This window comes from Dromaius novaehollandiae, chromosome 4, assembly GCF_036370855.1.
Source record: "Dromaius novaehollandiae isolate bDroNov1 chromosome 4, bDroNov1.hap1, whole genome shotgun sequence".
Classification (NCBI taxonomy): domain Eukaryota; kingdom Metazoa; phylum Chordata; class Aves; order Casuariiformes; family Dromaiidae; genus Dromaius; species Dromaius novaehollandiae.
In genome coordinates, this window is record NC_088101.1 from 36,336,633 (window position 1) to 36,356,810 (window position 20,178).

Genomic DNA, 20,178 nt, shown 5'->3' on the forward strand with positions numbered 1-20,178 from the left:
ATCATTCAGTGCTGTCAAGCATGGCAGCAAATTAGAGCACACCAAAATCACACTAAAAACAGAAAGCATTTTCCCACTGAATTCAAAAAATTCCTGCAGAGCAAGTTATTTGACAAGTTTTCCTGTACAAGAAGTCATACATCTTTGCTGATTAATTTATTAAAAATCAAAAATTCTTTTAAAACCCTTAAAAATTCTATGTAACTTGCTTTGGGAGAAATGTAGTTTATTTAAGGCTACACGGAGATGGCTCAGAAGCTGGAATTCTGTGCCTCTTAATATGAGAAGCCTTTGTCTCTGAAAGTGGTAAAATAATACTGGCAACATGTCTGCAAACTATTTTTGGATACGTGGGTGAGAGGAGAAAAATGCACAAAAACTGTCTACTAACAAAGGGACAATTTTTAGCAAGGGAAGTACACTGACCTGCACATGGTAACACAAAGTTGATTTGTAAAATTAGAATCATGTACAATGATTCTGATGCATTAGATAAACACAGTCACTAATACACAAAAACCTCATTAGATATTAACTTAGATCAGTAATTACATTCTGCCAGGTTAGATGAGCAAAATTAAGCCAGGGGTTGCTAACAAGCTGCTTGAATTGCCGCATTTCAGTTTGTATTAAAAAACAAAAACTGGAACACCATATAACTCTGCCTACAGGTATTTTTTTATTTGCACATCATGCATTAACAAGAATAAGTATTGTCAGTGACTGGACCAAACTCTTAATTTTGTTTAAATCACATAGAAGATCTACATCTTAATCCTTCTAGATGTTATTAGTGAGCACAAGACTTACTATGAGATTGTATTAGAATCTGTGAGAACTCATGCTCTGTAACTCACAGAATTACTACAGCCTTACTTGCTGTACACTTGTACCTTCTAAGATGCCAGCTTCAATCAAAACACTGACAGATTATTCAAAATTACAAAGCCATACTCTTTCCCTAGAAAAAAGCTTGCGAGCTAGCTTTAATCAGCCCACTTCAGGCAACACCACACCTTCAGAAAACTAAGACCCTGATCCAAACTCCCTAGCTGAAGATTCTAAGTCTTTGAAAGGCAGAAGCTAAGAAAAAAATATAGAAGAAGATAGGAAAAAAATGTAGAAAGATCACATATTTCCAGAAAACTCCAAGGTTTTCCTTAGTGCTTTCACTCCTCCCCTCCCCTATAATTTATTTGCAGTAGCACCAAATTTGTGCAAGAAGGCTTCAGAGTGAAATCCCAGACCTACTAAAACTAACAGCAAAGCTTCCACCAGCTTTAGCAGGGGCAAAATTTCACCCCCTGGACCTGGGACCACATCAAGCAGAATGCACAGAACAAATTAATACTTTAAATCAGGTTATAATTTTTTCTTTCTACAGAACTACTTTTGAATAGCTAGAAGTACATAAACTGTGGAAGAAAATTCTGTATTATGGTCTGCAAATATTCCTTAGTGCATTTCAGCAGGATACCTTCATCCAAACGGAATTCTAAGTTTTAAAATAGCATTCCACGCAGTGTTTGAAAGAAGCCTGAGCCAGTCTCACAAAGTTCACGTTAGCAAAACCTTGTAGCTTTCCGTATGAGCAAGCTCTCATTATTCTTTTGGCAACAGTAATTGGAAAAAAGGTCTGGAGGGCAGCAACGACAGGAATGTCAAAAGGTTAAGCGTACTAAAAACTACAAAATAAAAAAGGTGAACTCTCCAGGTAAATAACAGAGAGTTACTCATACAAAACATGACTGAACATAAAACAAGGTGGAGAGGCACTGGTTAGTGCTGATCTTTGCATGAAAATCACAGAGGAAAAAAAATAATGAATGTTCCCAAATCAAATATAGTGAAGTCAGCAATAACCAGCTCTGACTTTACTGCCTGTCACTGCTCCATTATACATCTTTGAACAAATTTAACATATTATACTCAGGTCTAGAAGAAAACATTAAGAAACTGCCTATCTGTGTTCAGTTTTTACCATCACTTGGTCTGTGAAATGAATTGCAGGCTCAAGACTGAACACGCACAATTACCATTTGCCAGTGGGCACCATAATTAGTTGGTTAAGAGTAGAGTATTTCTGCCCAAACCTTCAGTTTAATGGTGGGAACAGTTTCCTCAAGTCAGAGAGATCTACTTTTCTGAAAAAAAGCCATTCTATCTCATACATATCAGTGTTAAAGCTTTCCCAACAATTCTCTTAAACAGCAGAACAAGTAGTTATCCAGATAAAGAGCCTAAGGGAATCTTTCTTACCCTCAGGTTAGAAACAATGCTATTATTCAAAAGGTACACTGCCACCTTAAAGGATTAAGCTTTTTTTGGAATGAACCTTACTCTCTGTGCAAAAGAAGTAGCAAGAGAGAAAAACACGTGCGTTTTCTCCTCACATGTGCCTTCCGTATTTAATGACAGTACACTCACTGGTTCCATTGGTCTGAGTTTCCTTTGTACTGATGAAAAAATAAATGTTTTAAGAGAATTCCTCACAAAGCTAGAACGTAAAAACATAGAAAATAGCAGGCTATTTCTTGAGTTTTGCTTAAACAGTTACAAACTGTACTAAAGCAGTGTGTGTTCTTTCTTCCTGCTGAGCCTTCAGATATTTTTTCCTGCCTCATACAATGGCTATTACAATCATGCCTTCTTTTACGCACTGCTTTGGAAGGTAAATGCTCCTGTGAGAATATGTTTAATGTACTTCTAAGCACCAAAAACATCAAAAGCCTAATCCAGATAGAATTTCTTTTAAAAGCATTTCCCTCTGCTATAATAGTAATGACAGCATTGACTTTTCAACCTCGTTTCCCACACCAAACGAGTTTCAAGTGAATTTCCAGATGTTACTCACCTTTCTAAACACCTTTCTAATTGACAATAGCCATGTATTCCTGTAGTTGTGCCAATCATATCAGTATACAAAAAACCCTACAGTCAGTAAATACTTTCATTCATAAACACAGTTGCACACACATTTGTCACAGCTTTTCTTGCTGTTTTGTGGTATCTGCAGCAGAGAGATGATTATCTGGCTGAAAGAATCGCACTGTTTAGTGAAGACTTAAAGCGCTGTTAATGAAAACATGCAGTAACTGACTCCCTTGTGTTCCTTAGTGTATAAGGAACAAAAATCACCATCTGTTCAATCATGTAATTCTTTTTTTCATTGTTTCTCATCACTACTGCATTACTCCACTTTGACTGGCCATGGCCAGTCAAAGACTCATATATTCATCAACTTACAGCAAAATAAGATGTCTGTAAGGAACACAGGCAGCAGTTCACAGCACCTTCTGCTGCATGCTAAGTGAAATGTTAGCAACAGGAGACAAGGAATGTATCTCCAATCTTTCTCAAATGAATAGCCCTATTTGATTTTAACAGCATCAGCTGCACAGTATTATAAAAAGAGGTAGAAAATAATTGGCTTGTGAAATCTAGCTTGTTTTTTCAATCCACCTCAGCTGGCCGATGTTCAACCTTTTCCTTTCAGTGTAACCAGAAGAAGCACAAACCAAAAGCCATTTGCAGTCTGTCATAGCTTTGTCTCCCAATTACTCTATTGGCTCCTAAAAGAGAAGATCTTTCCAGCTGTAAAGTTGCCAAGGCTATAAAGTGCCAGCCATGAGGGATGGCTTGGTACATACTCTGATTATGAAACAGATATCTTCCAGTTTCCTGAAGCCCAGTATAACTATAGCTGAACGAAAGGATTTGCTTAAACAAATCTTAACTAGAAAGGAAATAATTTTCTTCAAATATGGATACTGTGCATTTCCAGCTGCCTACTATTCCATCTTTGTTTGTAAACATGAGATACTCGCCCCAACAGGATTCCCATGAACCAGGACTGAGATTGAAAATGTTTTTAACTTCCCTTAAGCTATGTCATCTTTCATATATGAGCAAAGTGTCAATAACAAATGACTTGTTCTAAGTGTTCAATTATTTTTGAACTACGGAAAATAAACAACAGTAGCATTTCATTGTTTTGCTAACAAATAACCTCAGCGCGCTGTCTGAAGATCTTAAATGCTGCACTAGAAATGACATCCAAGCTTCTCATATTCATCTCTGAGTCATAAAACAGATGGGATCATCTCAGCTAATCAGAGTATCTCAGCTAATTGGAGTGCTGCAGAGTTATTAATCCATAACAGAATGCTTGTTTCTCAGGCACATACTCACCTGTGGCTGGATAGGTTCATAGCAAATATCTTCTTAACACATCTTTACAGAGTACAGTTAGTTTAAATTATCTGTACAATAAATAATAAACAGGTTATACTACTCTGATAGCCAGGAAAAATCTCCAGCCTTAGGATCTAGGTAAATCTAGTAATACTGAAGTACCTCTACTGTATTCAAAAGCAGCTCTCTCTCAGGAAGCTTACAGCAGGTATTCAAGAAAGCCAGTGATGGAAGAAAGATGCACAACCATGATACAGTATGATAGAGCAAAGAGCAGCACATATCCCCTCCTAACTATGCAGCACATCTATGACCCCTAAACCAAAATTTCCAGCTATTCATTGTTGCTTGCCGTCTGCAGGTAGTCTATGTTCTGCCTGTGCCTTTCTTACCTCTGGAGAAAAATGATGGCCTTGCGGGTAAAACATGAAGATCTTCAGAGGGTGGTTTTGCACAAACTTAAAAGCAGTTTAGCTCTCTAAACTACAATGATTTATATTGCCATGAGAACAGAAATAGACCAGTTATAGATGGAAGACAGTAACTGGTTTTCAATAGACCAAGATACACAATTGCTAGTTTGCAATAGTTAGAATAGGAAGCCTCTACTGCTTTTTCAGTGACTATCCTCCTACTACCAATGTGAATTTCTTTTTATTGAGTCTGCCCACTTTGCAGAAAGTATTTTAATGGTGTTCCAAATGTGGTTTTGAGGCCTGTCAGGAGATACTCAAAGGGCACAAATTTAACTTTTAGCTAAATGAGATGCTAAAATGCTATTCTGATACCTTTCATGCACTCAGAGCTTTGGAATAATTACATCAAAATAGTCAGGAAGTTGACAGTGCTTATTGTGAAGGCACATCCTTACAGATGTTTCAACTGAATTGAAAATTTATTCTACATATCTTCCTATCTCTCCTTAATTAAGAAAAACTTCTGTAAAATTTTGCACTAAGTTTACTGAGAATTCCTCATGCAGATGACTGGGAAAATATTGCAGCATACATGAGAAACAATACACAAACAGAACAAAACAGATTTTTAAATAAGAGTCATCAAGTGAACAAAGCCAGAGTGACAACACTGAAAATGTGAATATGCAAAACAATGCAGCATACACATTTGTCCATTGACATTAGTAGTCACTAGACCACTGAAGCCTGGAACAACAACAACCTATGCAAAACAAAGACGTGCTTCAGCAAAACAGACTTAACCAGCCTATCTTAGCATTGCATCAAGCTTTCAGCCTTGACCTATGGAAACTGAACTCTCCATACTTAATAAAGGTCAGTATTAATTTTCCCTATTGATTAGGTAGTTGGCGTCAATTCCAAACCCATCAGTGCTCCATGTTGCAAGGCTGAAGTTTTTTAACATGCACAGCTGACCTTGAGGGACAGACTACCACTGGCAACACTCTTCCACAAAGGCCACTGAACAAAATATCGTGACAACCTTCAGCAAGCAGTGACCTGGATTGTGACTACAATTAACAATACAATGATGAACAGTACATACCATTAAGAGGTCATAGTTTGCCATGAAGTTTGCATTAATTGTGACATTATACATTAAAATGAATAAAATATTCTGATTTGCTATGGACTGCAGTCATGGCAGTTTTAGATGCTACTTATAAAGAAATAATGGATGACTTGTTTATGTAATGTGAATAATGTGCCAGATGGTGCAATTCTAAAATATGTATACATAAGCATCTTAACCTTACCACTGTCTTCAATGGAGAAATAGAAGGTGTCACTGGTAGCATTATCACCTTCTTTCAGGATGTAGCTGATCCTCATTTCATCGATATCAGCTAAGAAAGGAATATTTAACATGAATCATCATAGCATTACATGAATCATCATAGCATATTATAGCACTTAATCCATTCTAACTTTAGGATTTGATTACTTACTAATAACTTGCATAACTTGTTGACAAACTGAATCAGCAACTAAACTTGTATACTGTGGCAGGACTTTTTATCTTGGTCTATGCTCAGTAACACAACATGAATTTAATTATTAACTCAAAGAACCAGGGCAAAAAGACAATGAGATGTACTTTTACCTTAAATATTTAATTGTAAATGTTAAATTCACATTTTTTGTCTCAGCACATTAGGAAGAGTTACTTTGCTATAACTGAATTGTATCTACTGGGAGTAAAGATTTGCCCACCTTTTAAAAATTAGTTTAATTAATCTTTTTAAGCTTTGCTATGACACACAAAAGCATTGCAGGCGTATCAGGGTAAATATGAGAATATAGCAAGTTTTCCTTCTTAATCACAAATAGGTGTAAAAGTCAATACAACTCTGATTTGAAATTCCCAGCAAGTAAGAGGAAATCACCAGTATATTTCCATTTAACTTAAAGTTGCAGATATCCTCCCCTGCACCCCAGAAGTCTTGTGCTTTTGCTTCTACTTTAGTTACACAAACAACAGTTTCACTTGATACAAACGTTCTGGAGATCTCTAAATGCTCTTTATACTCCATTCAGCATTAAGCTTTTCTTGAGCTAATATTGATCTATTAGCAGACTTACTCCCCTGGAGTTACCCTTGTTCTTGCATGACAAATTTGGGTACTTCTTGTCAATCGAAAACGTATGAAACATTCTTGAATGAACTACAAATGATTTCACAAAGCTTGAGACACAAACTGCAAACTTTTAAATACACATCTGTGTTGTCATACTCTTAAACCTATAGAACTGTCTGGAAGTTACAGATAAATTCATAAAATGGTGATAAAGGCTTTTTCTCTTCTTAAATTGTTTTCCCTTGCAAAACAAAGGTAACATACCTGAGCACTTAACAACAGAGAGCTCCATTCCTGTTAGTGTCTAGTGAGGAATTCAGTAGATGTTGTCCCTCTTGCTGATAATGACAGCACACTTGGGGAGGCAAAGGCCCGACTGGAGGTTTTCTTGAGAAAGCTGTCACCATACTATTCTGGACAGTGGATGACATCCCTGAACCCAGTAAACTCCCTGAGATCTGCTGGAGCACAGGACTGGTTACAAGGAGTCCTACTGCTGTCACTGAGCTCCACCATCCTTTGAGCCTCTCCTCTCAGCACAGGTTAGGTGCAGCAGATCCAAACGCCTCCCTATTCACACAGCTTTCCCTGTCGAATGGGAACACCCAAAATGCAACCAAAACCACTGAGCTTTCCCCACTCACCTTATCAACACCAGATCCAGTGAGGTGCAGAACTGTCAAGCACCTTTCCAAGCAATTTACTTAGAAAACAACAGCGATTTTTGAGCCTGGGTTAATTTCCAGGAAGGCAAACAGGAACTTCGATCTTGGAAAAGAAATTGAGGCCAGATCTGTAAATCACTATTTCAGATTTTAGCCTGTCTTCTCATGAATAGGACCAAGCTACGCACATGGTAAAACACACATTTAATACACACTAGGAAACACATTAATGCATAATACATAAAATACAGAGCTTTCCTATTGTGTCTTCATATGTAAAACTAAGCTTCATTTTTTAAATGCATATATTTGTAATTCTGACCATACGCATATACTTCGTAATTAAAAGACACTGCATTCTAAATCTCCTGAAACAGAAAGAGATCCAAAGTATATAATGCAAAATATCAGCTAATTGAACTTAATGATTATAAGCAAATACAATCACCAGCACCAACCTTGCATAAATGTTCTAATGCTGTCACTTCCAAGGCCAGTATTAATGATGAAGCCATGCTCCGGCCCATCTGTTATTTTGTATTTCAACAGCTTGTGTGGACTGTCCCGGTCTTCTGCCTTTAGTGCCTTACTAGTGATGAGGAAGCCTAGCTGCCCAGTTGGAAGTCTTCTCAGAGTGGGGGCTCCCTTGTTTACCACCAACTGTGGCACCCCATTGTCCAGCGAATTGATATGAATCCTCAGCATCTGGGGTTGATGGGTCTCCGTGCCAGTGTCAGGGAAAACATAAAAGTTTGTGTGGGTCCCATCAGTCACAGAGAAGGAGAAGCTATCCTGTCTGGTTTCTGTACCGTCATGTCTATAGCTGATCAGATTCTCATTCAAGTCTTGTTTGGTGAAGCTGGTTACTCGGTAGCTGTTGTTGTACAAAATCTGGCCATGCACAGGAACCTGAGTGACTGTGAAAAGGAGTAAATAGTCAGGTGTATCCCCGTCTTCCACAGTCAGCTCAAAAGGAGTGATCAGTCTGGTCTTCCCTTCCTCAACTACAAGGTCACCAATAGTTAGAACTGGCTTTTTATTGTCCACGTTTGTAATGGAGACTCTGAAGGTGCGAAAGACTGAGTTATATCCATCTGTCACTTCAAATTCAAAACTGTCCATCTTCACCTCATCCTCTGCAGCATGAATGTAGTAAATCTTGTTGCCAGCAAGTTGGAGTTGAGTAAAGGAAACAACAGGTATCCCAGGATTGTCTGAGTTCTCTAAATGGCCCCGGGTAGGGGACCGGGTAACACTGAAGCGCAAGTTCTCGTCAGGACTGTTAACATCACTTGTGCTGAGCAGGTCAGTTGTGAGTGTCACCTTTCCACCTTCTTTCAGAGTTACCCCCTTGTTGATCACCTCAGGGAACACCATATCGATGCTACTGATGGTAACATAGAAGTATCTGTCTATCAAGGGGTTAATACCATCGGTAACATCAAATTTAATCAGATCACAGACTCCATGTAGGCCAGTGTGAATATAGCAAATAAAACCCTGGTCTAAATCATCCTGGGTGAAGTTCATGCCTTGTGTAATGTTGCAAAGCACTTCCCCTTGTCTGTTCAGGCGCTGTAATAAACCCTGCCCAGGTGCCAAACGGATGATGTAGGTAAGGTTCTTGTCCTCAGAATCTGTGTCTGTGGCTTTAAGGTCCTGGCTAGAGATGACCTTGGACTTGCCAATCCCTACTTCCAGCCCATTGTTGATTGCCATCCTGGGGGTCTCATCATCTACCAGGATCACCATAATCGATACTCTCTGTTCCACTGTATGCTGCCCATCGCTCAGCTGAATTTGAAAGCTGTCTTCTTTTGTCTCCGAGTCATCGTGTTCATACACAATGCTGGAAGCCTCCTGGATCTCCTCCAGGGTGAAGCTGTGAACAGCTACAGTGCCTGTGGACAACTGCTGCACAAACTGCCCATGCTTAGGAGGGGCGGCAATAACAAAGTGCAGTTCGTCTGGAGGAAGGTCTGCATCGGCTCCGTTGAGGATGGAGGTGTCAACTACCAGGCTCATCCCTTCAAGCACGGTGAATTCATGCACAAACAGCTTTGGCTTTTCATCGTTGGTGGGGATGATGACGATGGGGAAGAAGTTATGAGGGGAGAAGTTAATGCCGTCAGAGCACTGGAAAGTGAATCTGTCTTCCACAGGCTCCACCCCTTTGTGAATGCTCTGCACATAATTGATGTGACCCAGACGAACATCTTTGATGGAAAAGGCACTGATGGCAGTACCAGCTCTAGACTTCTCAGACCCTGGGGCTGGAGAGATGTTCTCCAAATATCCTGAAGTGGACTGAACTGTGATAATGCACAAGATGTCATCTCTGGGAGTATCTATGTCCTCTGCATCCAGCTGGTCCAGAGCTAGAGTACTCTTCCCTCCCTCGAGGACACTGCATGGCTCTGCCCCAACCATCACTTCAGGTGCAATGCTGTCCACAGGCAATACAGTGACAGCCACACGCACCCCTTGCACTGTGCTGCCTCCCACAACCCATTCACTGGAGAGGTCAGAGATGGTGAGATTGAAGGAATCATACCTCTTTTTCAAGCCAATCTCTCCACTGGTGTGAGCATAGGCTACAGCTCCACTGATGAGGTCGTGCTGAGTAAACTTTTCTGATCGCACTCCATCCACAAGGATGTCACCCAGCTTGGGGGGATCCTGCACAATGAAGGTCAGCACCAAGTCATCTGTATCCTCATCTGTACCTTGGATAAGTGATGTGGTAATCTCAGTGACACCATTTTCCAAGACATCAAGGGCTGCTCCCACCTGCCTATGACCACCAGGGAGAGTGATGCTAGGGCTTTCATCATCCACAGGCTGCACAGCAATCTTGACTGTGATTGGCACATGATGGACTCCATCGCTCACTTCCAGCTGGTAAGAATCACTAGTGAACTCATCGCCACTGTGCTTGTAAGAGATGCGCCCACCAGCAATATCATCTAGCAGGAAAGATTCTCCTTTCACCATCACACCCTCCTCCAGATAATGCAGATGGCCGTGCGCTGGCGCCTGAGTTACAGTGAAGACAATCCGGTCTGCATCTGTGTCCACATCAGTGGCATCCAGTTGATTGCTGGTGAGAAGGAAGCTGTTTCCCTCAAGCACAGTGAAGCCTGTATTGGTAATCTGAGGTGGCTGGTTGTCCACTGGCTGCAGGAACAGGGTAAAAGTACCTGGTAGAGAATTGCCAGCTGAATCCTCTACAAGGAACGTGAACTGAACCACTCGTGGTGTGATCCCCAACTCCTGATCTGGAGGTCGATATGCCACCTTGTGATGGTTGACTTGGGCCTGGGTGAAACGTGTAATAGATGTCTCAGGGCTGTCAGCCAACACAATCCCCCCAGTGACCACAGAGTGGTTCTCATCCGTGTCAGCTGGGGCAGTCAGCAAAGTGTACTTCAAATCCCTGTCATCAGTGTCCAAGTCAGTGTACCGTAAATAACGCTTCTTGAAGGGAGTCAGCTGGTATTCTTGCACTGTCATCTGCAGGCTAGTACCTGGGTACAGTGCAGGTGGCAGAGTGTCTACTGGTTGTACTTTGACAGTGAGCACGTGCTCCCCAGACTGGTTAGGGGGGTCATTGTTGTCCTGCAGATGGAACACAACATGGCCCATCTCTGGGCTGGTGCTGTGAGCTCCTGTGTGCCTGAAGAACAGCCTCCCATCAAGGATGTCTTGCTGCAGCCACTCACTCACCACCCTCTCATACATACCTTCGTCCTCCACAAAATGCCAGGGGAAGGCAGAGGAGTCACTGTCCAGCCCTGCTCTGCTTTCTTTGCTCTCGTAAGATGCTGGTGGCTCTGCCTGACGCAGCAACAGTTCACCAAAGTGGTGAGAGTGTAGCGGGGACGCTACTGAGTCCCCAGCCAGGACAAATCGGATTGAAGGATCGTCAGAGTCAATATCTGTGGCACTGAGGACAAAAGGTGAAATTTGGACAGTCTGGTGCTCACTCAGCACCAACCCAGTGTTTGCATTCAGCAGCGGTGGTTGATCGTCATCAGGAGCGATGGTGATGGGGTACAGAAATTCAACCTGGTGCTGCCCATCTGCCATGCGGAACACAATATTGTCGCTGTAGCTGTGCTCACTGCCGTCGTGCTGGTAAATCACCTGCCCTGCTTCCAGCTCTGCGGCAGTGAAGTACTTGCGGCTGGGTGGCACACCAAGTACCTTGAGCTCCCCATGTTGCAGGCCCCGTGTAACCCAGACCTTCACTTCTTTCAGATTGTCCTCATCGCTGATCTCCAGGTTGCCAGACAGGGGCCGTGACTGGCCCTCAAAGAGCATCAGCTGAGGGCCAGCCACATGACTGAAAACGGCCACAGGAGCCAGCGTGTTCATGGGCTTCACCAGGATCACAAAAGCAAAGGGCTCTGAGCAGGCACCGTCAGAGTCCAGCACCTCCATTTCTACCTGAAAAAGACGCTCCTGGTCTGAATCCAGTGTAGGGGGCTGGTAGGCAATCTTCAGCTCCCTCACCTCCCGCTGTAAGAAGGCAGCAAGGGGGCGGCTGGGGTCATCGGTGCTGAGCAGGTAGCCTTGCTGCTGCGGGTCGCTGGGCCAGGGCGAGGTGAGATTGAAGAGGAGGAGGTCCGGGGTTGTCTCCAGGTCCTCAGCAGTCAGCATGTCCGGGGTGAGGGCGGTGAGCGCGAACTGGTCCACTTCCATCATGAGCAGTGCCAGGAGGCCGGGCTTGGGCGGCGTGTTGTCAGCCCCTTCGCGGATCCGCACCAGCACCTGGAAGTACTCCCGCTCCTCGGGGCCGGCGGCGGGCAGCGCGGACACCCGCGCCGGGATGCAGTCGCGGCTGGGGGAGGCGGTGGCCGCCGTGTGCTGGTAGCGGATCCCCGCCTGCAGCACGGCCAGGCAGTCGCCGCTGTAGCCGGCGGGCAGGGGCCGCCCCTCGGCGTCCAGCAGCCGCCCGTAGGCGGGCAGGGGGCCGGCGCCGGCGGCCTCGGGGGGCAGCAGCGTGAGGCGGCAGCGCCGGCCGGGCTCGCCCTCGGGGAAGCCCAGCACCTTGCCGTCCAGAGGGGCGCTGAGCCCCCGCAGCTTCTCCACGGGCAGGGGCAGGTTGCGGCTGAGCAGGCGCAGCTGCTGGAAGAGCACCTCCACCTCCAGCGTGAAGGGCACGACCAGGGTCCGGCGGGGCGAGTCGTAGCGGAGCTGCAGGCGCAGGCGGTGCCGGCCGGGGCTGCGGGCGCCGAAGTGGGTGTAGGTGACCTGCCCGCGGGCGAAGGCGCAGGGGAAGCGCGGGGGGGCCAGGGCGCCGGGGCGGCGCGCCCCCGGGCCGCTCTCCAGCGCCGTCACCGCGCACCGGTCCCCGGGCTGCACCCGCAGCACCAGGTCCGCCGCCGGGTCCAGCGACGCGGAGCGGCCGAGGGGGACGCGCAGCCCGCGGTTGGCCACCAGGACGCCGGAGGCGCTGGGCTCCGCCGGGGGCTCCGCCGCCCCCCGCGCGGCCACGAGCCCCAGCAGCGCGGCGGCCAGCAGCGCCCGGGCGCCCCCGGCCATGGCCCGGCTCCCGCGCGGCTCTGCGCGGCGCGGCCCGGCGCCGCCGCGCTACTAGGGGCCGGGCGGGGGCGCCGCCCCGCAGCCGCCGGCACGGCCCCCCGCGGCACCGAGAGCCAGCCCCGGCGGAGCCGCCCCCCGCGCACCTAGCGCGGCCGGGAGGGGAGCTTTCCACAGCCCGGGCCCCGGAGCGGGCGGCCGGCGCGCCGCAGGCGGAGGGTGCAGGGGCGCGGGTGCCGCGGCCGCAGGCGGAGCCCGAGCGCCACAGTGCGGGAGGCGGCGGAGCGCGGCCGCGGGGCCGGACCCGCCGGGTGCGCGGGGCCGAGGCGGAGCCTGGGAGACGCGAGCAGGGCGCGGAGCGCGGCGGCGGGGGTGCGCACGGCGCGCAGCGAGCTCCGCCCGGCCGCTCCGCGCGGCTGCCTGCCCCGGCCTTGGCGTGTGCTGCGCTTTGGAGGCAACGGCTTAAAGCTTAAGTTACCGTTTATAATTTTTTCAAGTTCTTGAGAAAATATCAGCAACTTTCTTTGTCCCCTTCTGTGTAAAAATTAATTGCTGGCCCCTTCCTAACTGCAAAAGATAATTTCCCCCCCCCCCATTAAAATAAATAGAATGAGAAATCTGCTCAGTTACATTTTTTTCTAAGAGTGAGACAAGAGCGAGAAATTTTCTTTTCCCACATATTTATGGTCAACCCACTTCCTCACAACCAGCTGTGAGATGGTAGTACAATATATCACCAATGTGAATGCACACTGTTAGATGAATTCAGAGGAACAATACACTACATATCATGAAGTTATGGAAAGCTGACATTATCCAGCACAGACGGATTAAATGCAAACAGCACAGAATGGTTCTCATTGCCTTGCTCATACTTAAGTTTGTTTACAGCACAAGACAATTTTCTCCTCTATTTCACTAGCTTTTCAATTATTTGTTCCTGCTTATGTCACTGAAGCCCAGTCCTATAAGTATTTACACATAGGTCCTCATATTACATACAGTAGCCTTGTTAAAATTAGTAGGAAGGATCTCGTAAATACCTATCTACTGGAAAGGAACATTTGTTTTTCCAGCTCTTTGGACACGATTCAAAGCCCTCTAAATTCTACAGTCACCTTTCAGTTGACTTTGATGTGCTTTGGGTCAATGTTAGTTATACAAGATATTTAGAATCAAGTTCAAAGAACTGTTAAACAACAACTTTTACTTGCTCAGGCAGCTCCTGTGTGTCTCATAAATATAAGCTGGAGTAGTCTTCTTCCTACAATCTTATTTCAGATAAACATACCTGTATTCCAATATTAAAGCTTTACGACTAACAGTAGAGATCAGACAGCGTATAAAGCATGAATGATAGATATCGGTGAAAGATTCTGGAGGTCTTGATTTATGACCATGTTAATTCAATATTATGGTAGTGTAACTACAATTAAAAAAATGCAAGTGGCTCATTTTTTCCTTTATGTTCTACACATTTTTTTTTTTTGGGTAATTAATACTCCTGACTGCAAATTAGGCTCAAGAATATTTCTTCTCTGCATTCAAAGAAGAATGAAAATCTTCATAGATGGGAGACGGTTCAAAACTTGGTGCAGCACAGTATACATAGCTAGGTCCTCAAATGTCTAGGTCAGGATCATTTTTTAAACAATGCAAAGCGAATATAATACTTATTTAGAGGGTTCATTAAATTGGGGGGGAGGAATCACCACCTGCTTCATTAAAGAAACTAAGACATACTGTTCCAAGCTTTTAAAGAAAAAGTGATGTTAAGGAGCTCCTTGCCAGTGTTCCCTTATGAATAGAGGGTTTTTTTTTTAAATCACACAACTAAGTTTAATTTTGAATGCACAAGCACTGATGCACATACATTAACCTTTAGGAGCTGAATACGTAGAGACAACCTCTGGCAGTTCACTGGGGCAACACTTTGATGTGTTTGGAGTTAAGATTTCAGAGCGGATTACAATGGAAATTATGGCCTGCAGCCCAATGGACCAGACAGATTTTTTACAGAACTAGATTTACAGTAATGGCTATAACCCTTTGTCACACACTGATCCTTTTTCAGAGTCGCACAAATATACAGGCATAGACTTGCACCCAGAAAGATGGTAGAATATTTACTATATAAGTGGATGCATGATCCCTTGTAAAACAGACAGTACATCCTTTGAAAACCCTTTCTGATGGTGCAATTATCTTCTCACACCTAACAGTTATAAGCAAAGCCTTAGACAACTGTCCATCTACTTGGGCATAGAAACATACAGATATATCAATAAATTCATTTTGTTGCTTACCTTGAAATTTGTTGCCAAGTTCCAAATACCGCTAACTTCGTCAGCGGTTGGAAGTCTCCACTCACCTTACTCTCTGAACCCTTCACCCTCTGGAACAGTCTTTTCCATCTAGCTTGGTTTCGAGCTTTCAAATAAATAAATAAAGAAAATACGCAAGTCCTAGCATTAGTCCATCTTTTTGTAGCTTGCATCTCTCTTGAAATGAGACAAGAGGAAGCTCTGTCTTGGATTGAGCTTGGACACACCAGGTGGAGGGAAGCGACTCTTCAAGGCATTCAAATTAGAAGACATGAATGAATCTGAAAAATGAAAATGTAAAAATAAGTTATTAGAACATTTTCTAAATTAACTTCATGGATACACCTAATTTGCTAAGTGCATAACTACATCTGCTTTTTTAATGCACCCGTTTCATTTGTGAATGGCAGTATGAGATATGGTGATGAACAAATTAGCCATCTCCCCTGCCCTCCCCAAAGTAATTAGATCTTAATTCCTGGTAGACATGTCAGTCAAACATTGCTTTGCTAGATTAAGCATATGGTTACTATCTTCACTTAACATCCTTTTGATAACTGAAAGTGCATCTGAGTCAATTAAAAAAAAATATCTACCTTACAAAGATGAGATATCCTGGTTTGGAAGATCACCTGTTGTCAAAATCCCAATGCCATCATGCATTAGGCAAGTAACAGGTTAGCAAATCAAAATCCAGTCCTTACAGGGTTTATGCTTATACACTTCTGGCCATAACATTAAGATTTTCAAATCTTTTGAAGTCTTAACACCTGTGTTTCAGACCTGAAGCAGTGGGATGCACTCACATTAGAAAAAGAACGTTTCCTAAGACAGTTCATACTATGCACCTCAAATCTTGGAGAGGAGTAATTTATCTTATGGTTGATTGTCTTGAATTATTTAAAGCATTTGATGCAGTGAGAGCCATACCCACTGAGATCTCGATTCTGCAAAGTTTAACAGTCATTTATCTTTATACATTGACTTCATAAGGGGAGAGAAGTCTTAGCATATTCAATACAACTAAGAACTAGGCACCAGATTAGAATGCTTGCTTCCTTAAGGGGAGAGTCCTGAAAAAATAACAAAAGGTTAAAAAAAAAAAAAAAAAAAAACCACGCTTATCATGCTCAAAGCCATCATTGTCCGTGGTTTAGAGCAGTAAGAGGTCAATGACTTACATAGAATCATACATCAGAAGACAGGATGATGGACTGGAAGCCATTTCTCCCTGTGCTCCAAGTACCAGACTTCATTGCATCACTTGCTAGGAATTTGTCGCTGGATCACTCAAAATGCTCACACCTGGTTACCACACAGAAAAATAATGAATGAATTATCATCTCTAATGAACCATTTTATAGTGAAAACAATCTTTAATTTGTAATAAAGGTACTTAAGAAAATGGGTTACGTATGATTCAACATACTTATATCTTTGTTATATTTTGGACACCAGTGTAAAGTTGTAGGTACTTAAAATCCTAATTTCACTACTGGTGAAACAGTCATTTCCATTGAAGCGAACATATTTGCACTCATCCACATGCTATCTTTGAATTTTGGTATTGAAAAATCAAGTAGCATTGGAGCTACATTATTTAACATGTCTCTTTTCAGAAGAGGGAGAAAAATACCCTATTATATTGCATCGCAGAGGTTAGGACATATTAGGCTATACTGTATCATGCCATAGGATCTAACTGGATGAACAAATGAGAGTGAGCATGTAGAACAGAAGTTCTGTCTCACAGGTTATGCACTTGCAGGCAGCAGACTTGCTCACTGGCAAGCTGAGGGCCTTAGAACAAAACGGAATAGACCTGCAAAATACCATACCATGAAACATATGTACCAATTCTAATAAAATACTATACTGGAATGCTTGTACAGTACCCTGTGCAGTGCTCTATACCAGGAACACTTGTTTGCTCTGATCATCAGCTCTGCGTGTGCATGTAGATAGATAGGGGTATGTGTGTATACATACACTTCTGCTCCAAATTTGATTTCTAAAATTTAGCAGCTGCTCAGGACTTTGGGGATGGCAACATTATATTCCTTGAAAACTCAAAAAACTAAAACCAGGTTATAAACCTCCATTCCAAGCTGTGGTACTGCTTGTAGACCACTTTTCTTCTATTGTCTTCTGAATGCCTTTAGAAATGCTCGTGTAAGTTAAAAAAGCAGGGGACAGCGAAGAGTCAGTATCACTAAGATCCTTTCCTAAATTCAGAATACATAACCAATCGGCAGAGGACAAATCACTCCCTACAGTCTGGCTGTTCTGACTATAAGGTTTTTTTTTTTTTTTTTTTTTTTTTTTAAAGTGTCTAGAAGCACTTCAGACATTTGCACACCCTTTTGAGCAAAAGCAGGTGGGGGAAAAGCATTGTGAGCACAGCATTGCTAAGAATATCCTTTGCGAGTAAATATCAACTTCCAGTAGAGAAAGGAAAAAGGCTGCAAAACATCAGCAAAAGTTAGTTTGTGTACTGTTGGGCTAGCTTTGTCATGTTTCACTTCGAGCAAACAAGCATTCCACAAGCAGTAAATTCAGCCAAGACTTGGAAGCGCTTTGTTGGATCAGTGTCATGACTCCTTACCTTTAAATACAAAGGTATCCAAGAGGCTATTTAAATACCAAAAGGAAGAACCATAAGATGAACATCTTCAACTCAAAAATCAGCCTTATATTGAGGGATACTGGGACCCAGCATGCTTATTGATGCTTCCCTCCTCCTCCACCCCACCACCAAAAACCAACCAGGATATATTGTAAGAGTTGAGCTAACAGTCAACAGGTAAAAACAGCTGTATTTACCTTTAGAGAAAAAGGAAACCATTCACACTAAAACAATCCAAATCTGCAGGCTGTACTTTTTTTTTGTTATTTAGCCTGATGTTGATGATCTTGCAAGACACAGGGACACCAGGGAAGGCCTGTTTCTCCCCATTTATTTTGAGTGGGTAGGGAGTGTGTCATGGCATCTGAAAAGACCATTGACACAACCTCCCCAGGTCAGCTGAAACACTGGCATACGTACTTCATGTTACAGCGTTGAACCCTTTGCCTTCTGGATGAGTAAGTATGATAATGGGAGCAAGCAAATGCACTAATTAGCAGTTTTCCTTGTAAAATTATTCTACAGTGAAATCTCATTGTTACTGTGAGGACATAAGGTATTTAAATGTATTTATAGAATCAGAGTGCTCCTCTGAAGTTTATTAAGGTAACTTTATGAATGGTCAATCTTTACTTAAGCTTGAGAATCTTTCAGCATTGCACAAGTACATAAGGTGGCTTCATGATGCTCAAATAACAATTTTGCATATTATTGTAAAAATACAATTCCTAACAAAGATCCTTGTAATTATTAAAAAACAGGCACATAAACTTTGTGACAAAATTTCATAAGCAAACAGTGTATGACCATCTTAAGCTACATATAGGTCCCTTTTATATATCGACATTGAAAATATAAATACTAAGTAGTCCATCTATAATACTCTTTTCCTTACAAACTGGTCAGTTCTTAGTCAGATGCAATTGAAGAACAGGTAAATTTGCTATTGAAAGCGACTGGGTGCTATTCAATTTTCAGAAAGGTCTATTTCATTTCAAAAGGGAAAACACCCACTCTGCAGCTGCCATCCACAGGACCCCTTTAGACCTTCTCCATCTCACAGCTGCAGAGCACAAACGCAGGTGAGGAGCTCCCTGTGGAATGCTCCAATAGCCATTTCATAGCATAACGCTCCCCTGCGATGGAGCCAGTGGCTTCACTGAGTTTGACTGACAAGGTGGAGCAATTGGGCAGTGACACATACAAACATCAAGGAAACTCCCCAGTGCACGAGACTCCTAAACTCATGGCTTCGCTGTCCCGTTGCTAATTTGCAGTAGCATTCCAGGGTACATAGATAAGGCTTGCAAATAGTTACAGACTTTGAAAACACCAACTTTTTACTTGCTTAATCTGAAGCGTTAATGTTGTATCCAATGTATCCAATGCCCAGGCAGAATATTTTCTATCACAAGGAGAAGAAAACAAGGGGTCAAAGATCTTCTGTATCTAGCTCTGTATATGCCCTTATACAAGGAACAGTTCTGCCCAGTTCTCACAGAGACACTTTCTGCAGAAGGAAAGGGAAAGTCTGCTAAAATGACACGTTCCTGCACACACAATTTGACCATGTACAGCACCTTAGACACCCGCAAGAGTAGAAGTGCTGTTTGCCTTTTAATGCATTCCCAATCTGGCTAATACAAGCAAATAATAATAATGCCAAACACCCTTACTTTCTCTCCAAGCAGTTTAACATCTCATGGACTTCACAATAATTGCCCTGCAAGTTGTCACTGCAGATACATATATATGTATATATATAAAAATAATATAGCTATGTCATATGTCTATAGCTAGACAGCTATATTGGAAGAGGCATGTTTTGAACTCTTTCCTAATCAATTTGAAATTGTTAGAAAAGGATGAATGTAGCCAGTGACTATACATGAAAATAAAACCAGCGATAAATGCTCTAACTATGTATGATGGTCCAGACCTGAGGCAGATACTATATTACAGCTCAATTAAAAACAAGAGTGAAAATAGTTAAAACCATTACTTGAACAGAACACTGCTACTTCATACATTCATGTTCTTGGTAAATATGTGACATTTCCATTCTGTAAAGCTTACAATATCCATCTTTTAAGATTGTGTTTATATTCCTATATAGTGCAATCCCACTGGTTAGGTGTGCCTTTAAAGTACAGAAACAGAAATTATTTTGATGCGTCTGCTCACTTGGGCTTAAAAAAAAAAAAAAAGTCAGTGACCTGTATACACACTTCATTATCGGATTGAACTGAAGGAAAGAGGTGTTTGACT

At 42.9% G+C, this 20,178-nt stretch overlaps 1 protein-coding gene across 1 annotated transcript in view; it reads right to left on the reverse strand.

The window, feature by feature from the left end:
* FREM3 (FRAS1 related extracellular matrix 3) overlaps nucleotides 1–13,006 on the reverse strand; it is a 64,406-nt gene extending 51,400 nt beyond the window's left edge. The window contains exons 1-2 of the mRNA XM_026106150.2: nucleotides 7,875–13,006; nucleotides 5,930–6,019 (exon numbers count right to left, since the gene is read on the reverse strand). Of these exons, the coding sequence (XP_025961935.2) occupies nucleotides 5,930–6,019; nucleotides 7,875–12,963 (5,179 nt within the window). The 5' untranslated portion in view covers nucleotides 12,964–13,006. The remainder of the gene's footprint in view (nucleotides 1–5,929; nucleotides 6,020–7,874) is intronic.
* Between the last annotated feature and the right edge of the window lie 7,172 nt (nucleotides 13,007–20,178).